Source organism: Leptopilina heterotoma, unplaced genomic scaffold (genome assembly GCF_015476425.1).
Source record: "Leptopilina heterotoma isolate Lh14 unplaced genomic scaffold, ASM1547642v1 Lhet_87, whole genome shotgun sequence".
Lineage (NCBI taxonomy): Eukaryota > Metazoa > Arthropoda > Insecta > Hymenoptera > Figitidae > Leptopilina > Leptopilina heterotoma.
In genome coordinates, this window is record NW_025111190.1 from 521,099 (window position 1) to 543,491 (window position 22,393).

The 22,393-nt window shown below is 20.9% G+C and overlaps 3 protein-coding genes across 3 annotated transcripts in view; 2 read left to right on the plus strand and 1 right to left on the minus strand.

The window, feature by feature from the left end:
- The window catches only part of LOC122511559 (exosome complex exonuclease RRP44), a 13,124-nt gene extending 12,675 nt beyond the window's left edge, over positions 1-449 (plus strand). The window contains exon 14 of the mRNA XM_043626901.1: positions 100-449. Coding sequence (XP_043482836.1) covers positions 100-288 — 189 coding nt within the window. The 3' untranslated portion in view covers positions 289-449. The remainder of the gene's footprint in view (positions 1-99) is intronic.
- On the minus strand, positions 435-18,145 carry LOC122511560 (acyl-CoA synthetase short-chain family member 3, mitochondrial). Its single transcript, XM_043626903.1, has 12 exons — positions 17,636-18,145; positions 11,337-11,502; positions 10,951-11,240; positions 8,792-8,888; positions 8,426-8,634; positions 6,050-6,278; positions 3,924-4,034; positions 3,471-3,670; positions 2,949-3,094; positions 1,523-1,745; positions 1,200-1,375; positions 435-962 (listed from the first exon to the last, which is right to left on the minus strand). The coding sequence occupies exons 1-12, from the start codon at positions 17,736-17,738 to the stop codon at positions 867-869; spliced, it is 2,046 nt and encodes a 681-aa protein (XP_043482838.1). The 5' UTR covers positions 17,739-18,145; the 3' UTR covers positions 435-866.
- Positions 8,526-22,393, plus strand: part of LOC122511567 (myosuppressin) — a 72,875-nt gene continuing 59,007 nt past the window's right edge. Inside the window, exon 1 of the mRNA XM_043626911.1 lies at positions 8,526-8,652. The gene's annotated coding sequence lies outside the window, so the exon portion shown is untranslated. The remainder of the gene's footprint in view (positions 8,653-22,393) is intronic.

Sequence of the window (22,393 nt, forward strand, 5' to 3'; positions counted from 1 at the left end):
TATTTTTGAATGAAATATTTTGATTTTGAATTTAATATATTTTTATTAGTTAAGAAACGTGTAAACAATATTAACTATAATTATTTTAAACAATTTCAGATTCCAGGCTTCAGTGTTGCAGCGTTTCAAAAAGTAGAAGACAAGAAAGAACCAACAGATTCGAAATCTGAGCTAAATGAAGATGTTTTAATGTCAGATAATGAGAAAGTAATACCAAGTGAATCGGAATTATCGAAACGAAAAGGGAAGATGTCTGGTAAGAAGCAAAATAAAAAGAGGAAAAAGTAAGAAATTTTTTTTAAAAACAGTTACTGAATTTTTTTTATCTTTATATTTTTGAAATTAAGATTTTTTTTAAATTTGTACAGAGATATTATATATCTTTCAATTCTCTATCAAATCGCCATTTAGGACTATATTTTAATTTCAATAAATAATTCAGAAAAATATTTTATTTATTAATTATTAACTTTTCGTAAATCCTATTTTAATGGTCATTATAATAAAATTTACTGCAACAATGATATGTCATTATAATAAAATAGGAATTATTATAATCATATTATTTGAGTTTTTCAGCTCTTGAACTTGGAATTTTTTTCCTTTCACCAAATTTTCTCTCCCTAAAACTGAAAACTAAAAAAAAAATTGTTAGTTGACAATTTTAACAATTTTTAAAAAATGTTCAGTATTATTTTTTTCTAATTACACCGTATTTATACATTTATATTTTATAATATTTAGTTTTCAATTTATCAGGACTCTGCGATTTAAAAAATAGAATTTCTTTAGACGTTACATTTTTCATTAATAAATATTTAAAAAAAAAACAATAACAAACTACAATGAATTACAATAATTTAAATTCATTGGGGATCAAGTGCTTGTTTAGCGTAGCCTAGTTTCTGCAAAACTTGTTTTATCTCTCTGTAAACAGTTGGATCTTCAATTGTACTTGGAATCTGAAAATTGAAAATCAAATTAGATAAATTCTTATCAGAGATTTTTTCTAGAAAATAAAATTTTATTTATCAGATGAAAAATTCTTTTTTATATAATAAAATATTTATATTGTTAAAATATGAATTCAAATAAAAGTAAATTAATGAATTAAATGAATAAATTAAATAAATTTATATTTATATTAAACTTTTCGTATTAAAAGTTAAAATTTTATTAAATATAAAATGAAAATTTACCTTAACAATTTTCGAACGAGCTAAATTGGCCATCGATCTTCGGCAAATTTTTCCTGATCGTGTAGTGGGCAAAGCTTTAACAGCGGCTACAACTTTAAATGCGGCGATTGGTCCTATGAGACGACGAACGGATGCAACTAATTCTTGATTGATCTCCTCTTCATTTTTTTGAGAATCTTCAAAGTGAAATAATATTTTTATTTAAACAATAATGTGAATTAATTGAGAAAATATTTTTGATTTTCAAGAAGAGACAGAGAAGGAAATGTTTAATTTAAAGAAAACAAGAGGAAAAGAAAAAAGAAAAGAAAGAAAGGATTTACCATCTTTCATAACGTATAGACACAGGGGAATTTCTCCTTTCATATGTTCCGGGACGCCGATTACTGCCGCCTCGACAACATTAGGATGACGAAGGATAACATCTTCTAAAGCGGATGTAGATAATCGATGTCCAGCAACGTTTATCACATCGTCATCTCTTGCCGTTACGTAGACGTATCCAAATTCATCAATGTATCCAGCGTCCATGGTATCGTAATAACCCTACATGTAAACATTTCAATTCAGAATTTTACCGAAAATTTAAAATAGAAATCATTTTTATTAAAAATTCTCTAAAATTGTCTAGAACGTTTTTTTTCTTTTTTTTTTTTGCTTAAAATATTTCCAGAAATTATTTTTATAATTATTATGCATATTACAAAATTTTTTAATTTTCAAATATTAACTTTTAACAAAATTTCTCAAAAGAATTCAACTATTTAAAAAAATTTAATAAAATTCTTGGAACAATTCAATTATAACTTTATTTATAAACTTTATTATTTTTCTTGAAAGAATATTTAGTTATTTTTAAAAATTTTAATACTAATTTTTTAAAAGAATTCAATTATTTTTAAAAACATTTTCACAAAACTCTATGAAAATTCAATTATTTTCAATACAATTTTTATTTCATTCGTCAAAAGAATTCAATTATTTTCATAATTATTTTTTATGAAAATAATTGAATTCCTGTGAAATTTTTATTATTTATGAAAATAATTTAATGTTTACATATAATTTTATAAATTTTTTTTTTAAATAATTGAATTCTTTTTGGGAAATTTTATTAAAATAGTAGATATTGAAAATCATTGAAATTAGAAAAATTTTTGAAAGTAATTGAAATTAGGACAAGACTTTTTTTTGATATTTATGAAAATAATTGAACTTTTGAGAAGAATTTTGTTATTTATAAAGATAATTGGGATTTTTACGAGATTTTTTTTTCAAATTTTGAATATAGTTGAATTTTATATAAAGAATTTTATTTATTTTTTTTTAAATAATTGAATTTCTGCAATTATTTGTAATTTCTCCAAAAATGAATTTTTTAGTGTTTTCAACAAAAATTTAAATTAGAAAATTTTTAAATTTTATTATTTTTAAAATTGCTAATGTTATTTAAAAAAAAGCAGTAAGAAGTTAGCCGCGCGAATTGTTGATAGTGTAGATTATTAATATTATTATTGTTAGTTAGTATTATATTATTATTTTGTTTTTATATATTCTACTAGTAATTAATTATTATTCTACTAGTGATTAATATTAAATTACAAACTTTAGAAATTAATTTAGTAAAATGCAAATTTTTTTTCAGACGGTGATTTGTTGCTGAGCAATTATATGGAATTAAAAACTCCGAGGAAAACAGAATACGATTTGATATTCAGGACAATTAGATTTAAAATTCAAAACACTTACCGGATATTTTGAGAAATAAATTTCTTTAAATTTCTCGGGTGCCAGATGAAGAGTTGACATAACTCCTGGTGGTAAAGGTAATTTTATGACAATTCTACCAAGTTGGTGGGCTCTCGCTCTACTTCCATCTTCTCGTAAAACTTGAACTAACAAAAAAATATTTTTAAAATATAAATAATTTAAGGTTGAAAAGAAGAATTATAAATAATTATTATTTCCAGTAAATTCTAATCAGAAATTGGAAAATTAATAATTTTTTATTGTTGAACACAATATTATTGAAACATAAATAATTTGAAATTATATTTTAGAAAATATCTACAATTTTATATTTTGTAAATAGTAAATTAGTGAATAGTTTAGTAATTAGTAAATTGTAAATAGTTTTCTATTGTAGTTTACTATTACTAACAAGTTTACTATTTACATACATATTTATCTTTTTATTTACATAATTATTTATTTATTAGTAAATAGTAAACTATTAACTATTTACAATTTCATTTTTTTTTCAATTTTTACCATTATAACCAGGAACTGGCAATCCAGTGCTATACTTTGGTGGATTTGTGGTGTGACCCAAACCTAAACAAGTGCACGTTATAGGGTGACCAGTTTCCGTTTGCCACCAATGATTTAGAATTGGCACTTTAAATGTTTTTTCCGCCCACGCTTTTGTTTCATAATCACAGTGCTCGCCTGCTACAAAAATTGCTTTTAATCTGTTAACAAAAAAAAGAAGAAGAGGAAAATAAATAAATAAGAATTATTCGCTTGAAAAAGAATTTTTTCATTTAGCTTTTCAAAGTTTAATTTCAATTATAAATGTAAATAGTATTTTTACTGAATTCTACAATTTTCTACTTTGAATTTAATGTTAATCAGTTTTAATCAGTGAAACGAGTTGAAATCGTAATTTTATGGAATTATTCCATTTTTTTAAATTAAAAAGTAAAATTCTATTCTCCAACTTACGACTTTGTTGAGTATCGTTTACCCAATAATATCTCGGGGTCTGCACGTCGAATAATTCGAAAAGCAGTTGGCACAGTGAATAGGGCATTTACTTTGTGTTGATCTATAATTCTAAAGAAGGGAAATAATTTTTATTTTTTTGATTAAAAATGTAATTTAAAACTCGTTAATTTTTTTCTTTTGGTCATGAATTTTAATTGTTTTATTAATATCTTTTTATTTTTTCAAGTGTTACCAATTTTTTTATTTTACATATATAATAATTATTAATGAACTTTATTTATTTTCAGAAAATCGCCTTTCTTTTTGTTACTTTTTATAAATTTCTAACGGAATTTTGAAGAAGACAAGAGAACACGCAACAAAAGTATGAAACAAAGAAAAAAATTTGGATTTTAGTAGAAAACAATGCAAGTGAAATAAATTTTATTCAACAGTTTCTTGAGTTTTATTATCCAAAATTCAAATTTTGTTGAAAATATTTTAAAAAAATCTTCTCAAAAATGATATCAATTTTTTATAAAGAGAATAATAATTATATTTCAGCGGCTGTTAAATTTATAATTTAAAATTACTCCCTCTGTAAGATTTGAAGGGAATAAAATCCGCAATGTTTTCAATAACGAAAACAAAATAATAATCATTTATTTTATTTTGACATTAAATTTTAGTTATTTTTGAATAATTGTCTGTAAAGTTTAAAATTTTTAAATTAATGTACCAAAAATAATTAAATTCTTGTAAAGTATTTATAAAAAAAAATTTGAAAATAATTGAATTCATTTCAAGAATTTTATCATCATTTTTTTCAATAATTGAATTCTTTCGAGAAAAATGCAATTAAAAAAGTATCGAAAATAATTTAATTCTTTGCAAGATTTTTATTAAAATTCTTGAAAATAATTTAATTTTTTTAAAGAATTTATTTCAATTTTCTTAAAAATAATCGAGTTTTTTTAAATAATTTTACTGAAACTTTTGAAAATAATTGAATTTTAAGAAGAATTTCTTTTAAGTATTTAAAATAATAATAATTATATTCAAGATAATTTTAATAAAATTTCTCTAACAGGTTCAATTATTTTTAAAAATTGTAATCTCTAACAGATTCAATTATTTTAAAAAATTGTAATCAAATTTTTCTAAATAATTCATTTGTTTTCAAAAGTTTTTAATAAAATTCTTTGTAAATTTTAATTATTTTCCAAATTTTCAATTAAAATTACTTTAAAAAAATACATTATTTTTAAGAAATTTAATGAAATTCTTCCAAAAAATGTAATTATTTACAAAAACTCAAATAAAATTGTTTAAAAGAACTAAATTTTTTTCTAAAAATTGTATTGAAAATAATTGAATTCCTCAGAAACATTGTATTATTCATAAAAATAATTGAATTCCTTTGTAGGATTTTATTATTTATAAAAATATTTTAATTCTTGCGAAGAATTTTTTTATTTATGAAAATAATTAAATTCTTGCGGAGGTCGAGGATTTTACAATTCATAAAAATAATTGAATTGTTTTAAAGAATTTTTTCTTGAATTTTTGAAAATAATTGAATTTTTGAAGGAATTGTATTAAAAATTTTGAAAATAATGATTTTTTTAAAAGAATTTTTTCAAAATTGTTAAAAATAATTTAATTTATATTAAAATTCTTGAAAATAATCGAATTTAGTTAATATTTTTAAAAATAATTGTATTCTTTCGAGAAATTTTATTAAAATTGTATTAAAAATAATTGCATTGCTCTAAAGAATTTTATTATTTATGAGAATAATAATAAACAAGAATATTTAATATTATGTACTTAATAAGTGAATTCTTAAAATTTTAAAATCTGTAATTATTCAAACATTGATGTTTATTTTTGAAAATATAAAATTTTTTAATTTACAAAATAATAATAAATAGAACGCGGTGTTCCGCGCCCTGGCGCTCGTATAATTTGCTAGTTAATAAATAATTAAAAATAATGATTTTAATAAAATTATTCGTTTTAATTTTGTTAATTAGTAACTAAATTTTCTATTTTAAAAAATTCATTTCGCTTTTTTAATTTATGTATTTTATCTCTTTTTTTTGCAGATTGCTGTGAAAGTTCAACGGAAAATTGGTACTTGCCTGAAATATTGTCCAGCATCCGGTGTCCTATCGGGTTTTCCTTCATACATGACACTTGTTACGCCACTAATTAATGGACCATAACAAATGTAGGAATGTCCAACAACCCATCCCATGTCTGATGCAGCCCACCACGTCGAATCTTTATCCATTCCATAAACTGTCTTCATTGACCAACAAAGGGTCGCAATGTGTCCTCCAATTGGTCTCTGAATTCCTTTCGGTTGATCTGAAGTGTTTTTAAAATATTTCAAAAGCCGCTTCTCTCGATTTCAAATTATCTTTTACGTAAGTTATAATTAATTACTATTAATATTGTTAATATTATTATTTTTATTATTATCATTACTGTAAAAAAGAACATTCTTCCTTTTTTTGGAAAATTAGATAAATTTAAAAAAAAACTTTTTTATAATTTTTCTTTTTAAATTTTTAATTGAATTCCTTCAAAGAATTTGATTATTTATTAGAATAATGGAGTTTCTTTAATAATTTTTATTGAAAATTTTGAACATAATTGAATTAAACAAATAATTTTCTTCAACTTTTAAAAATAATTGTGTCTTTTAATAATTAAAATAAATTTTTGATTATTGAAGTTTATTAAAATTAGATTAAACATAATTGAATTTTTGAAAAGAATTTTACTATTTATAAAAATACTTGAATTGTTTCAAAGAATTTATTAAAATTTATTTACGAAAATTAACGAAATTTATTGAAAATAATTGAGTTTTTGCAAAGATTTTATTTTTTAAAAAAATAATTTAATTGTTTTGAAGTATTTATTCAAATTTAAGAAAATAATTGAAATCTTTCGTGAAATTTTATTGAAATTTTTATTGAATTTTTAATATTTATAAAAATAATTGAATTTTTTAGAAGAATGTTATTATTTATGAAAATAATTGCATTCTCCCGAAGAATTATATTAAAAGTTTTGAAAATATAAACAAAAATAATTAATCACGTACTTAATAAGTGAATTGTTTAAACTTTGATTATTAAATTAATTCAAAAATTTATATTTAAAAATAAAAAATGTTATAATTTGCATAATAATTTTGTTTCCTAATGTTTTTAATAATTTTTCTTTTCAAATGTTTTGAATTCTAAAATTAATGTATTGAAAATCATTGAATGCTTCGGAAGGATTTATCAAAAAATTTGAATATAATTGAATTCCTTTAAAGGATTTTATCAAAATAGTTAAAAATAATTTTTTGGATAAATTTAATAATTGTATTAAAAATAATTGAAATCTCGCAAAGACTTTTATTATTTATGAAAATAATCGAATTCTTCGAAAGAATATTATTAAAATTTTCGAAAATAATTTTATTCTTGGCAAGAATTTTATTAAAATTTTTGAAAATAATTGAATTGTTTTGAAAAATTTATTAAAATTTCTTTAAAATAATGGAATTTTTTAAAATAATTTTTATTGCAAATTTTGAAAGTAAATAATTTTCATGTAGAATGTCTTTTTAGTTTTGAATATAATCGTGTTTATTAAGAACTGTAATTAATAATTTCATTATTAAATTTTATTAAAAAATTATTGGTATAAAAATAAATATTTAAACAATTTTATTAGAGTTTTCATAAATAATTACATTTTTTGAAGAATTTCTTTAAAATTTCTTGAAAATACTGCAAACAAATAATTTTAATTGAAAATTTGGAAAATAATTGAAATTTACAAAAAATTTCATCAAAACTTTTTAGAGTAATTGAATTTTGGAGAAGAATTTTATTATTTATGAAGATAATTGAAATTTTGACGAGAATTTAATAAAATTTTTTAACACAATTGAATTTCAGCCAAGAATTTTATTATTTGAAAAAGTAATTTAATTCTTTAATTCTTATCAATTGTTATTAAATAATTAATAATTGAATTCCTGACAAGAATTTTATTATTTATAAAAATTAATTTATTTCTTGCGAAGAATTTAACAATTTATAAAAAAATAATTTCATTGTTTTGAAGAATTTTATCAAAATTTTAAGAAATAATTGAATTCTTTTGAAAAATTTCATTACAATTTTTAAATTTAATTGAATTCTTTTGTGAAATTTTACAAAAATTGTTTTGAAAATAATTGAATTCTTGAAAAGAATTGTACTATTTATAAAAATAATTGAATTCTTCCAAAGAATGTTATTATAAAAAATAAAAGAAACAAAAAATCAGGAAACATTGTTTTTAGAGTCGCTAGAAATTTTTAATTTACAATTAAAAGTACATTCTCTTTAATTGCTTTAATTACTGCTCTTTTCATTAGTCACATATTCTGTTTTTGCAGGTATTTAATTTTTGAAATTGTTGAACAATGGGGAGGAAAAAAAAAATATCTAAACAAAAGAGTGAACCTGTTGTTCCCGATGTGTAGAGAATATATAAAGGCTGATTGGCTTCGACAGGCACACAAGGATGTGGTTTCGCTCTCCTCAATAATTCGTCCCAGTCAAATTGATTTTCAAAAAGTGGAGCTTCCCAAACGTGTCTCCTTTGATAGACAATGCACTTTGGTTTGGCCGAAACAATAATATCCAATGCCTCATTCAACATGTCGGTGTACCTTTCATTTTCGGAAATTGTAAGTAATTTTAATTCCTATTTTCTATTTTCACTAATTTTAAGTCTTGTGCAAAAAAAAAAAAAAAATTTTAATTACTTATTTTTTTTTGCAAAAGTTTTAAATTTCATAAAATTAAAAAAAAGAATTATAAACCTACTTGATAATTTTCGTCGGTTCTAAACCACAACTGGCAGCAATTATAACTTTTGGTTTGGCATGATCTATTCTAGTTGCCAATTCCTTAGCAGCAAAACCTATTTTTTTTCAAACATACGAAATATTTTTTATTTAAATGCTTCTTTTTTTATAATCTGAAAATGAAATTACAATCATTACGGTTGTTAATTGAGAAAAAGTCAGAAGAGAAAGGCAGAGACGCAAAAAGGAACGTAATTAATTCTTACAAAAAAAATAAATAAAAATTTTCGTAAAGTGAAAAATAGAAGAACAGATTAAAGCTATTTTAAATTGAAGATGAAAAAGATAAATTGCAAAGTACATTTAATTTACGTTAGTCAAGGTAAATCACACAAAATTGTCTCTTTCTGTGAGTGTCTTGCGTTCATTTCCCTCTAGTATTTTTTTTCTTCACCTTTTTCTCTTTCAACGTTTAACAGATATTTTCTCGTGTTTCTTTTACTTTTGAATTTCACTTATGTTCTCAATATTTAATAATTTAACATTAAACTTTTTGTTTGAATTTATTTATTTCAGTAATTATGTTAATTTTAATAAAACAATGCAAACTCGAGATTTCTTTTTTGATGTTTCTAGAAAATTAATTAAATATTTTCTGTTTGACGTTTAATTTTTGAAAAATTGTAATAGATTTTAGTAGCTTAGAGGGAAAAGATGTTAATTAATATATTTCAGAAAATGAAAAATTCTTTACAGCATTAAAAAAAGGAGTATTTACACAATTTTCCTAGATAGTGTAAGTTTAATTGAAATTGGCTAAATAATAATTGGAAATTTAACAGAAAATAATTTAATACACAAAAACACTTATGGGTGTAATTATAAATTATTGTACCCGTCAAAGACGAGTAGGACAATTAATTTTTTGTTCTGTTCAGAGTATTGCACAGAGTCTATGCATAAAGTTAATTATTGAGCTATTAAATTTTTATTATTATTTATTAATTATTTATTTTATGTAAATTTATACATATTATAAGATTTATAAGTTGTAAATTATTCATTACACGTGTAATTTTTTTTAACTATCATTATATTTATTTTATTATTTTTGTATTCTCATATTTTAGAAAATGCGAAATTAATTTTTTCATGCTATTTTTTAATTATTTATAAAATCGAATTATTTATAGACAAAAGTGGAAGGATTATATGATAAAATTTTAAAAAGATTAACAAGAAAATTGTGATTTTTAATCTACTTGGAAAAAAACGAACTAAAATATATAGCTGTGGGTGATTTCGATTTCCCTCACGCCTCCGCTCAGGTGGTTCTTGAAATTTCCTACCTAACTTTTCTCAATTTTATTCTAAGCGTTATATATTACTCTTATTTTATTATTATTCTTATTATTTTTTATTATTAGTACTATTATTATTAATATTACTATTATTATTATTATTATTCTTTTAATAACTATTTATCCACTTTTAAAAAATATTTTTTTATTCAAGTGTATAAATAAATTTAAATCAATTTGCTCACGAATTCTATTATGAAACATTCATAGCATTTAATTCATTTTATCCTAGAACTTTCTCTCTGATTTAATGAATCAATATTTAATTAAAAATATCTCAATCGACAAAATCTCATTGAATGAATTGTAATACAATTTACTAGGTGATAATAATTAGTCATGTCAATTGTTTATATGCGATTGTCTAAATTGAATATTAATTTAATTATTAACATACAATGTATAAGTGATGAAAAATAATTTGAATAAGTTTATAAATATTTTTTGAACTAATTACATTAATTTTGAGCTAATTATTTATTAATTTACATGAGTAAAACTATATTGATGATCCACAAGTTTTCAATGTTCAAATGAACTAATTTATTAATAATATTTTCATAAATAATTACTAATTGCAATAAAAATTAAGAACTTAAATTTTATATTTAGAAACTATTATTTTTTTTATAGTAACGTAAAATTATTGTATTAAAAATTTTATTTGAAGAAAAAAGTAAATAAATTTCGTTCAGCAGAACTATTATTAAATATTAGAAGTTATTAGATATATTAGAACTATTATTAGATATTAAAATAAAAATATTTGTTAGGTTTTTGAGGAAAAAAAGGAGAAAAAATATGAAAATTTTCTTACCACCAAAAACAACTGAATGAATGGCACCAAGTCGTGCTGTTGCTAGAATAGCAATAACTGTTTCGGGAATAAGTGGCATATAAATGAGAACGCAGTCACCCTTTTTTACTCCCATTTCAGAAAGGGCACCGGCCAAAAGGGACGTTTTTTCGAGAAGCTCATTGTAATTGACTTTTCGAATTGACGACGTTAAAGGACTGTCATGAATTAAAGCAGTTTTTTCCCCCAGTCCGGCTTTCACGTGACGATCCAATGCATTATAACAGGCGTTTGTTTCACCTCCCACATACCTGTGTTAAAAAAAAGAATCATATATCAAAATTTTCTCCCTGACAGAATATATGTCAAAATTGTTTTAATTTTGTTCAGAAGAATTTTTTTCTCACCATTTTGTGAAGGGTTCATTGCTATTATCTAAAACTTTATCCCACGGTTTAAACCAGTCTATACATTTTCCAACTTCGGCCCAAAATTCTTCAGGATTTTCTATTGACCGTCTGAATGCTTCTTCATAAACGGGACTGCGATATCGATTTTTATTCAAAATATAATCTATTAACAATTTAAAATAATTATCAAATTGAAATTAATTTAATTTAATTAAACTTTTTTAATTGTAATAATAATGAGAGAATTTTTGTTAATACAGGGTTGCCACATGTCAGTGAAGTCAGGAAATTCAGGAAAAAGTCAGGGATTTTTATTAAAAGTACTGGAAATAATTCAATTTTTAAAATTCATAAGAAAATTCTGAATTTTTGTGTCTTTTTTGTTTGCCTCATAAACTATGAAATTACCACGAATTTGAATACAAAACCTTCAATTTTACTATTTCTGACAATAATTTCTTAAGTAACTTATTGTTAGTTTTTGAAGAACTATCATAAAATTATTACTTATAAATTATCTAATGAATAATTTTACTTAAAAATTTAAAAATTAATTCAATTTAAAAATTATTAAAAATAATGGACTTATAAAAGAATTTCGTTAAAAACATTAAAAAATCGAATTTTGGAGAAATTACAAATAATTACAGAAATTAAATTATTTTCAAAAGTAATAAAATTCTTCATAGAAATTCAGTTATTTTCAAAAATTTGAATAAAATTCTTGGTAAAAATTCAGTAATTTTCAAAAAATTTCCACAATTCCAATGATTTTCAATATCTACTATTTTAATAAAATTTTCCAAATAAATTCAATTACTAAAAAAAATTTTTTGATAAAATTGTACTCGTACATTTAATTATTTCCATAAATAATTAAAATTTCACAGGAATTCAATTATTTACAAATTTTTTACAAATTTCTTCTCAATAACTCCATCATTATTTCATAAATAATTAAAAAATTTTTAATTTAAAAAAAAAAATAACATTTTTTACAGGGATTTAATAATTTTCATAAATAATGAAAACTCATCGTAGAATTTCAATTATTTTTAATACAATTTTAATGTAATTCCTCGAAAAATGTCATTATCCTTAAAATTTTTATTAAAATTCGTCAAAAGCATTCAATTATTTAAAAAATTGTTTGTAAAATTTTTTATGAGAATTCAATTTTAAGAAACATTCCAATTATTCAAAAATTATTTTCTCGAACTTTTATTATAATGTACTAATATTTTTGAATTTAAATAATTGAATTCTCGTAGAATTTTCAAATAAAAATTGAGTTGACAATGAATTTTAGTTTAAATTTTTGATAATAATAGAATATGAAAATAAATTTTAAGAAGTTACAGTAACAATGTTCTTATAATAATATAAAATAATTATTTTAACACTCGACCCTCTTTAATTATTATAAAACATTAAGAAATGAAATCTTCGACTCGGAGTAATAGTTATCCAGGGTTGCCACAAATATTGAATAATTGAATTCTTGTAGAATTTTCAAATAAAAATTGATTTAAAAATAAATTTTAGTTTAAATTTTAGATAATAATTGAATATTAAAAGCATTATATATCATGAATTTTTAGAAATAATTGAATTTTGAAATGATTTTAAATTAAAATATTTGAAAATTAGAATTTTTCATATACTTTTAACTAACAATTTTGTAGATTTAATTTTTTTTGAAAAAGTTTAATTCAATTTTCTTTTTTAAATTATTTGAAGTTTTTATTTTCTAATATAATTTTAATTGAAGAATTTCCGAATAAACGAAATTTCGTAAAATTGAATTGTAAATAAATGAATTTGAAAATTTTCAAGGAACTTTTTAAAAAATTATTAAAGATAATTTATTTAAAGAAGAATTTTAGTTAAAAATTCTAGAAAATAATAATTGAACTAGCCAAACTATCCGCGCGCAAGCGCGCGGGAATGTTGTATGGGGCTGCTTATTTTAAACAATTTAAAAAATTTTAAAGAAATAATTATTATAACCTAACAAAGAGATTTAACTAACTAAAAATCAAATAATTTCACTCAATGGTCTCAATTCAAATAGAATTTACATTACTAGACTTAAACTATGGCTAGAACAATTACAATTAGTATCTGGGTCATATTTTGCATTGCTTATTTTATAAAGCCATTTTAAATTAAATACTTTTTAAAGAAATAATAATTATTACACACTGAAAAAAGTTTTACTTGAAATAGCGATAAGTTTCTCTAGAATAACGAAAGTATTAATTGAAGCACTGAAAAATTTCGCTACTAAAGTGAAATCTGTAGTTCATCCAGCTAAATATTTTTTGCCGTGCATAACGAAAAAAGAATTAAATTAACATCAGATTTTCTACATTCAAAAAAAAACGAATTCAAATAGAAATTAAACATTTTACAACTTAACCAAATTCACCCCAGAAATCACTGAATTCGATAATTTAGAAGAAAGTCAGACAAAAGCAGGGTTCCTACAGAATCTGGAAATCATAGAAATCATGAAAATGGTATGGAATTTTTAAAAGGCTTCTGGAAATCAGGGAAATCATGGAAAAGGCCTGGAATTTTTAAAAGTTTCTAAATTTTTCAGTTTTCCATTTTTTCTCTTGAATAGAAATTCAAATAATAATAAAGCTAAATGGCATAAAAGAGAAGAAAAAATAATGAATTTTAAGAAAATCGGATTTTTGAATTTTATCGAATTTTTGATAATTTTAAATTTTTTACCAAAGCGTCGAGACTATTAAATAAGTAAAGTATTTTCCAAAAGCACAAAAATAATGAAGCTAAATCCTATAAAAGAGAGGAAAGAATGTTGAATTTTAAGAAAATCGGATTTTTGAACTTTTTCGAATTTTTGATAATTTTAGATTATTTACCAAAGAGTCGAGACTATTAAATAAGTAAAGTATTTTCCACATTAAAAAGTTTGACATTAAAAAATATATAAAAAATGCCAATACTTAACCCACAAAATTTAATTTTCAAAACAAACAAATGAATGCAGATAATTTGCTAACGGAAAGGAAACTTACGATTATTAAAATGTATTGAAATGATGGAAACAATTGTTAAGAAGTTACAGTCAAAATATTCTTATAATATTTAATAATGATTTTCTCACTCGATCATTTTTAATTAGTATAAAACATGAAGAAATTAATCACTCAGAGTCGAAGACTCTGAGTAATCGATTTCTTCATGTTTTATAGTAAAATATTCTTTTAAATCATTAAATTTCAAAAGGTTTGAATTTGAAATGTTTGAAAATCTTAGTTTCTGTGGAAAAATAATAATGATTAAATATTTATTTAAAAAAGTAGTTAATAATGTTTTCGAATAATTTTAAATTTAAAGAAATTCGTAAATAAATATATAATAGAACCTATTTTTGAGTATCTAATCATTTTTAAAGTGAATCAGAATATTTTTTAAGTTCAGGAAAAAAGTTAAAATTTTGTCTGAAGATCAGGGAAAAACAAAATTAAATTTTTGTGGCAACCTTGTAATATTAATATGAGAGAAAAAGAAATAAAAATAGTCGGAATATTTCAAACGGATCATCTAAAATTTTCGAAAAGTAATTAATTTTTATTTAAATCATTTTTTACTTCCAGAGATCAAAATAAATTTTAATTTTAATTTAATTTAATTAAAATTTAATTAATTTAATTAATTTAATTTAAATTAAAAATTTTTTTTTGTTTATTTGACAAAATAAATTTACGTTTTTAGACCAAAAACAATTTTTTTTTGCTAAATTTATTATTGAATTTAAGTTTTTAGAAGTCTTGAATAGAAAAATTATTTTCTTGATATCTATTTAAATATCTAGGTCAAAGTAATAAAGTTAATCAGAAATGCAAAATACAGCATTTTTTGGTTGGTATTATTATAATATATGTTAATGTAGTTAAACAAAGATTTCCATATTCAAAAGTCGAAAAAGACAAATTTACGTATTAGAAAAAATGATCATTCTTCATAATATTTCGATTATATATATTTGTTTTCCTAATAAATAATAACTGATAATATTAAAACCTGAGAACGAATAGTTTTGTTAAATTAAAATAATAAATTTTCTCGCTTTGTTTAAAGTTTTTCTGTATTCGGTTCTCAATAAAATTATCGATTCAGTAAGGAAGTTGCTTACTCCTATCACGTATTCAACTCCTTCTTAAATTAAATAAATTACCAGTCTTGCTTTCTTTTCTTCGCATTCTAATTTCATTAAAAATTTATTAATTTTCATGTTTATAAAGTATTTTGTTATTTAGAAAATTCATGTCTCAATTTCTATTCTACTTTGTACGTTGTATAATAATAGCAATATTCTGCATGCTTTTTAGAATAATCTATCGTTGAGTTTAAAATAAATCCTTTTTTTTAGGTTTCTAGAGTTGGCGTCGACACTCAGCGTCACAAACTATTTTTTTTTAGGGTTTTCTTAACGATGAAAATTGCATTAATGTCACCGTTTCCATTTATTAAAAATAAAAAATTTGGAGAAAAATAATAATTATAGTAAGAATAAAAAATAGTTGGAGAAAAAAATGTTTAGGGCACTATTCGAATTTGTAGATTTGGAGAAAATAATTTGATTTCTTTTTTTTTGGTTTCATAGGAAAAAAAAATTCCGCCGCATAGCTTCGACGCCAACTTTATAATAATTGAATTTTTTTTAATTTTAAAAGATGATATTTTTGTTAAACAAAAAGGTTATTTTAATTTTTTTTAACTTTCATAATGTCAATTTTGAAATAATTTAATTATTGCATAAATTTTATTAAATAAATAATTAGATTAATTAAATGTTTCGAGAAATTTTATTAAAATTGTATTGAAAATAATTGAATTGTATCGAAGAATTTTATTACAAATTTTGAAAAAAAATAAATTCTTTCAAGATATTCAATTAGATTATATTAAAAGTAATTAAATTCTTATAATGAATTTTATCGAAATTTTAAAAAATGATTAAATTTTTTCGAAAGAATAAAAAAAAATTTGTTTTTAAATAATTGAATACTTTGCAGAATTTTTACTAAAATTGTATAAAAAACAATTGGAATTCTCGACAAGAAATTTATTTCAATTCTTAAGAATAATTTAATTATTTCGAAGAAAATTAAAATTTTTCCAAAGAATTCATTTAAAATTATTGTATTGAAAATAAGTGAATTCTTTATAGATGATTGTATCAAAATTGTTGAAAAATAATTGAATTCTTTCGAGGAATTTAAAAAAATGTTTAAAAAAAATTAATACTTTCGTGGAATTTCATTTAAATTGTAGGTATTGAAAGTTATTAAATTTCTGTGAAAAATTATATTTATGAATTTGTAAAGAGATTTTTGTAAAATAATATTTTTGTAAACTATGGATAATAATTTTTCTAAATACATTGCATTTTTATACTTTTAATTTTTAAAGTTTAGTAGATTGAATAGAATAGAATTTATTTCCTGATGCTACAAATAATGTTTTACATCTCTTACAGCCTTAGATTTAAAGTTTAGTATTTTTTTTTGTAATTCATTCTTGAATTTATTTTCTAAAACAATATTTTTTAAAATCTTTTTGTTTTTGATGAAATTAATTTTTGAAATATTTCTACTAAACTATAATTTGTTGAATGTTGAAAATTTGTTGAATGTATTGAAATTTATTTTTGTAAGAAAAGCCAATTTTTTAATTTTAGAAATTAATGAAACGTAATGTCACTAAAAAGAGATATTGACTTGTTTTGCGTAACCGATTACATGATTTTTACATTAAACATTGATTTAAAATCGTTCTTTGCATTTGACAGTTTTCGCGAACATATATAAAGTATATATATATATATATATCTAGATACAAACTAAAGTAATTTAATTATTTAACACTTTTCCAGTGTTAATATATATATATATATAATATGTAATAACCAAGTGCTATTAATTTATTGACGTAAGATTTTAATATTCTTTTAAAATAAATGAATTAAACCAATTTTAAAAATGTGCCAAAAATTTCCAAATAATCGAAATTAAATTTATAAAAGTTATTTATATTTCAAGAATTAAATATTTTCGATAATTTTAGCAAATCAGAAAATTTTTAAGTCAACGTTGAAATTTGGAGTAATTTTAATTATTTTAAATACGAATTTAAATTTAAATGCTGTGAATTTTAATAAAAAAGGAACATAAATTACAAATTAAAAAAAAATAAAAAAGCAAAAGTACTTTAGAAAAAACACAGAGGAAATAAAATTTCAGAAATAAAAAACATACCAGTTCCATCGCTCTTCTTATGAATTTGAGCTCGAAGAGTACGCTCCTTTTCTGGATCTTCAATTTCACTATCCAAAAAATCCAAATTAACTTGTTCCAACATTTTTTTATTAATTTTCGTGATATATAATTAAAAGGGGGAAAATATATTTGGGGGTTTGAGGCGTTATAATGTAAAATAACGATAACGCCTACTTGTCCACAAAGAGGGGTCCATTCAAATCACTATTTTTCTCAAGAGTCCTTTCAAAATTTTCCTTAAAAAAAAAAAAATAAATAAATAAATAAAACCGACAAAATTTTCCGTTTTTGTAGATTTAAAAAATTTCTTGCATAAACTTTATGTTTCTTCACTAATTTTCACATAAATTTCTTTCTTTCTTGTAAATAATTAATTTTGATATATTTCTATATATTGTTGTAGAAAATAAATTCTGATTAAGTGGACCGAAAAATTAAAAACGAGCTATAGTTGCTTCCTTCGGAACTTGTAAAGAAATCCTGAAGAATATTGGTATCGACATCGTGATTGTCCCAAGATATGTAAAATCAATTGTCACGTGACACGTTGATTTCCTGAGTGATCTTTGACCATAAAACCTATGGTCACTGATTTAATTACGACCCGGACGACAAACACTCAAGCGCATTGACCAGTTAAATCGTATTATAGACTTTTCCTCTTCTTTACCTTTCTTTTTTTTCTCTCATTATCTGCACTTGAAAATTCATTGTCACAAATGTTGGGAAAACGTATTAGATAAAAATTGTTATTGACTGCATAATTGAGTTTTAAACTTGACCTTATCAATGCAGAATTAATTTTTACAGCAATTTTTTTCTTTTTATTTAAATTTAAAATTTATTATTTTTAAACTAGTGTTGTAAAGAAATTTTTAGAATTAAATCGTGTCGATTCTTTGGGCAAAGTAAATAAGAAATAAATACACTTTAATAAAGTGAGTTTTTTTTTTTGAAGAAAAACTCAGATAAAATAAAAATTATAATTATAATTAACCAAGAAAAAAACATTGAAAAGAAATACTTTGTTTTTGTTTTATACAATCGAAGCTAATATCCATAAATTTATTTCAGTAGTCATTAAAAAATATTCATCTATAGTTCTTTTATATTTTAAATTTTTATTTTATTATTACTTATAATAATGTTTATAATTCTTTCTTTCATTCACTCTTTCGCAATTTGAAGCTTTTGTTTTTTTTTCTATAAAAAACTTTGACAGATCGAAATTATGCAGATTTTTTTTTCTTTATTTGTAACAAATATTGGAAAATTATGTATGCGAGCTAAAGCACGTGTGCACACTCTCGATCAATTATTAAAAGAATATAATAATTCATTAATTAAAAAATATTTGCTGGCTGTTTATTTTAATCATATCAACAACAAATTTATGTTTATCATTAAGAAAATAATTTGAGATAAAATTAATCTTTATGAATACCTACAATCAATATTGTATACAATAATATACAATCAATCAAATATTTTTTACCTTTTATTTTAATAATATTTAACATTTTGAAATAATTTTCAATTTTTTCTTTAGAAATAAATGAAATAAACGTAAAATTTTTAATTCATCAGACACAATTTTTCAACGAAACTTTTATTCTTTTTATATAGAGAAAAATGAAAAAAATTTGCATGATCTTGATTTGGCAATTATTATTTTACATTATTACAGGATTACCTCTATATTTTTTTTTTTTTTTGATAAATTGAAAAAATTTTTCATAATTTCTCTTTTTCAATGACAATTTTTTAACAATATTCAAAAATTTTATTAAAAATAAGGAAAACATTTTGCTGATTTTCTATTTTATTAATGTTCATAATTTGTATCTATAATTTCAAAACTTGGCGCAACAAAGAAAAAAATAAAATCAATCATTGTTTGATTAATTAATAATGATTAAAAATATAATATTGAGATTTTGTTTAAAAAATTATGATAAATGAATAAAAGTTTTGCGAAAAAGTACTAAAAATTTTCTAAAAACAATATGATTGATAAATCAAAATTATGAAAGATTTTTTCTATTATTATTTTGAAATTTTTGAAATTTTTCCCTCTTATTTTCAAATAAAAATTGTAATCGAATTTATATAAAAAAAATTTTTCTTTATATCTAAAAATATCTGAGATTTTGATAAAAAATTTTTGGTGAAAAAATAGAAATTACATATGCAAAATTTTTTTATCAATTATTAAAAGAAAATCGGAAGATTATTTGTTTAACAAATTGTGATTGAAAAATATAAGTGCTGAAATTTTATATTCCTTAAGAAAACAGAATTTCTTATGAAATTCGTTTCCTTCATTCATTCGTTCAAATTAGAAAATCATTAATTTACTAAAATTTTCTATTTTTAATTATTTACTACTTTAATATTATTAATATAATTAATTGAATTAGGAAATAATATTGTAATATTATGAAAAAATTATTTTTATCTCAAAAATTAAATATTTTTGATCATTTTATTAAGCGAAATTATTAATAATGAATTATTGTCATGTTAAAATCGTAATAATTAAATTTTATTTTAAATTATTTAAACTTTTAAAATTGGGAAATTTTGATTCAATCAAATTAGTCATTAATTAACAAAAATTTTCTATTCTCAAATTTCTAAAAAAAAGAATTTTTTTTTTTATTTACTGGTGAATTTTTACAATTTGAAATGAAATTATTAATTAATTAATAATAAATTAAATAGAGTAATATTAAGTATAATTTTTAGAGAATTGAAAATTTCTGTTGTTTATAATATCGTCGAGAATTATTGATAATTTTAAAAATCCGATTACATGTCTAATCATATTAACATAGTAATAATTGTAAATTATATGTTATTAAGTTAATGGTTCTTTTGAGAAAAGAAATAAATTTATGTATGAATAATATTTTTCATTTTCTTTAAGATTATACAAAGTCCAGTACTTTATTTCCTTTTTAATATGAAAATTCATTTGAATTTTTAATTACATATTTGTAAATGTATGATTATATTTTAATTCTAACTACAAAGAATATTAAATGAACACATGATATAAATTTAAAATAATTGGATGAATCGCGCGTGGAATTTTTTTTCGTTGCAAAAATTACATATTAGAGAAATAGTTCTTTTCAATTCAGGAAAAATAAATATCTTTTTCTATTTAAAAAAATTTTTTTCTTCATTGTTTTCTCAATTCTCCAAATATTTAAATTGGATATTTTTTTTATTTACTTTTTGAAATTGAAATTTTTTCTTAATAAAAGATGTGAAGAAGAAAATATGTATTGAAAAAAATACAATAAAAGAGTAAAAACTGTGAATATTTTTTTTTTTACATTTTCTCGTAAACTTTTTGTTGTTCCACTTTCATCTTTACATGTTTTTATTGCATTGGAAAAAATCTCAGCTTTCTAAGAAGGAAGTAAAATAAAAAAAAGAAATGTCGAATTAGGTCAAAACTGAGAAATAAGTTTTATTTTGAAAAATTTTTTTGACTTTGATGAAAATATATTACATAGGTACAAAAAAATAATTATATAAAAATAAAATAATGATAAAATAAAATTTAATATTGCAAACAAAATGTTAATAATAAATTGAAATCACAGTGAAATATTATTATAATTTTGAGAAAGAATTTTTCATAAAAGGAATGTAATTTTATTTCACAGAAATTCCCCAAGATAAAAAGAAGAATATTATGTTGAATTAAATTGTTGTAGGGAATTCTTCTATGTATAATGCAAAAGAAAATATAGATAACTAACTTTAAAACTGTCGTGCTTTGTTGAAAGAAAAATTATTGTATTTTTATCTAATTTTTAATTCTCGTTTCAGTTTTGACTTTTAAATGTCTTTTTTACATTCACAATCCAATAACATGTTTTTCTTGTAGGTATTTTTTAAAATATTTTTCAATGTGCAAAAATTTCTTCCCAGAAATATTTATTCTATACTATTTGTTCGATAAAAAAATATTATTACAAAATAAAATTTTATTAATTTTTTTTATAGAGCCGCAAAAAAATTATTTCTTACTATTTTTATAGCTATTTTTAGCACAAATTTTGTAAAAAAAATAATTGAATTCTCGTGAAGGATTTTATTAGAATTTTTGTAAATAATAAACTTCTTTTTTTAAATTTTATGGTAATTTAAATTATTACAAAACATGTAATTGAAGAAGATGTTTTGAAGAATTTTAATTCCTATGGAAAAATAATAATGATTAAATATTTATTTAGAAAAGAAGTTATTGATGTTTTCGAATAATTTTACAATTAAAGAAATTCGCAAATAAATGTATTAAGATTATTTTTTTTGAGTACCTATCTAATAATTTCTAGAGTGAATCAGAATATTCTTTAGGGTCAGGGAAAAAGTGGAAATTTTATCTGGAAATCAGGGAAAAGTCAGGAAAAAATAAAGTGTTAAAATAATTATTTTATATTATAAGAACATTGTTACTGTAACTTCTTAAAAATTATTTTCATATTCTATTATTATCTAAAATTTAAACTAAAATTCATTGTCAAATCAATTTTTATTAGAAAATTCTACGAGAATTCAATTATTTAAATACAAAAGTAAATTATTTATTGAATAATTGAATGTTTCTTAAAACTTAATTCTTATAAAGAATTTTATTAAAAAATTTTTAAATAATTGAATTCTTTTGGCGAATTTTAATAAAATTTTTTAAAATAGTTACATTTTTCAATGAATTTG

Bases quoted from the DNA above. Each gene is read 5' to 3' on its own strand.
- LOC122511560 (XM_043626903.1), bottom strand. From the start codon at position 17,738: ATGTTGGAACAAGTTAATTTGGATTTTTTGGATAGTGAAATTGAAGAT. The intron at 8,635-8,791 runs GTAGGTTTATAA...CGAAAATGAAAG, and splicing joins GAACCGACGAAAATTATCAA to GTACACCGACATGTTGAATG. The intron at 963-1,199 runs GTAAATTTTCAT...TTCAATTTTCAG, and splicing joins CTCGTTCGAAAATTGTTAAG to ATTCCAAGTACAATTGAAGA.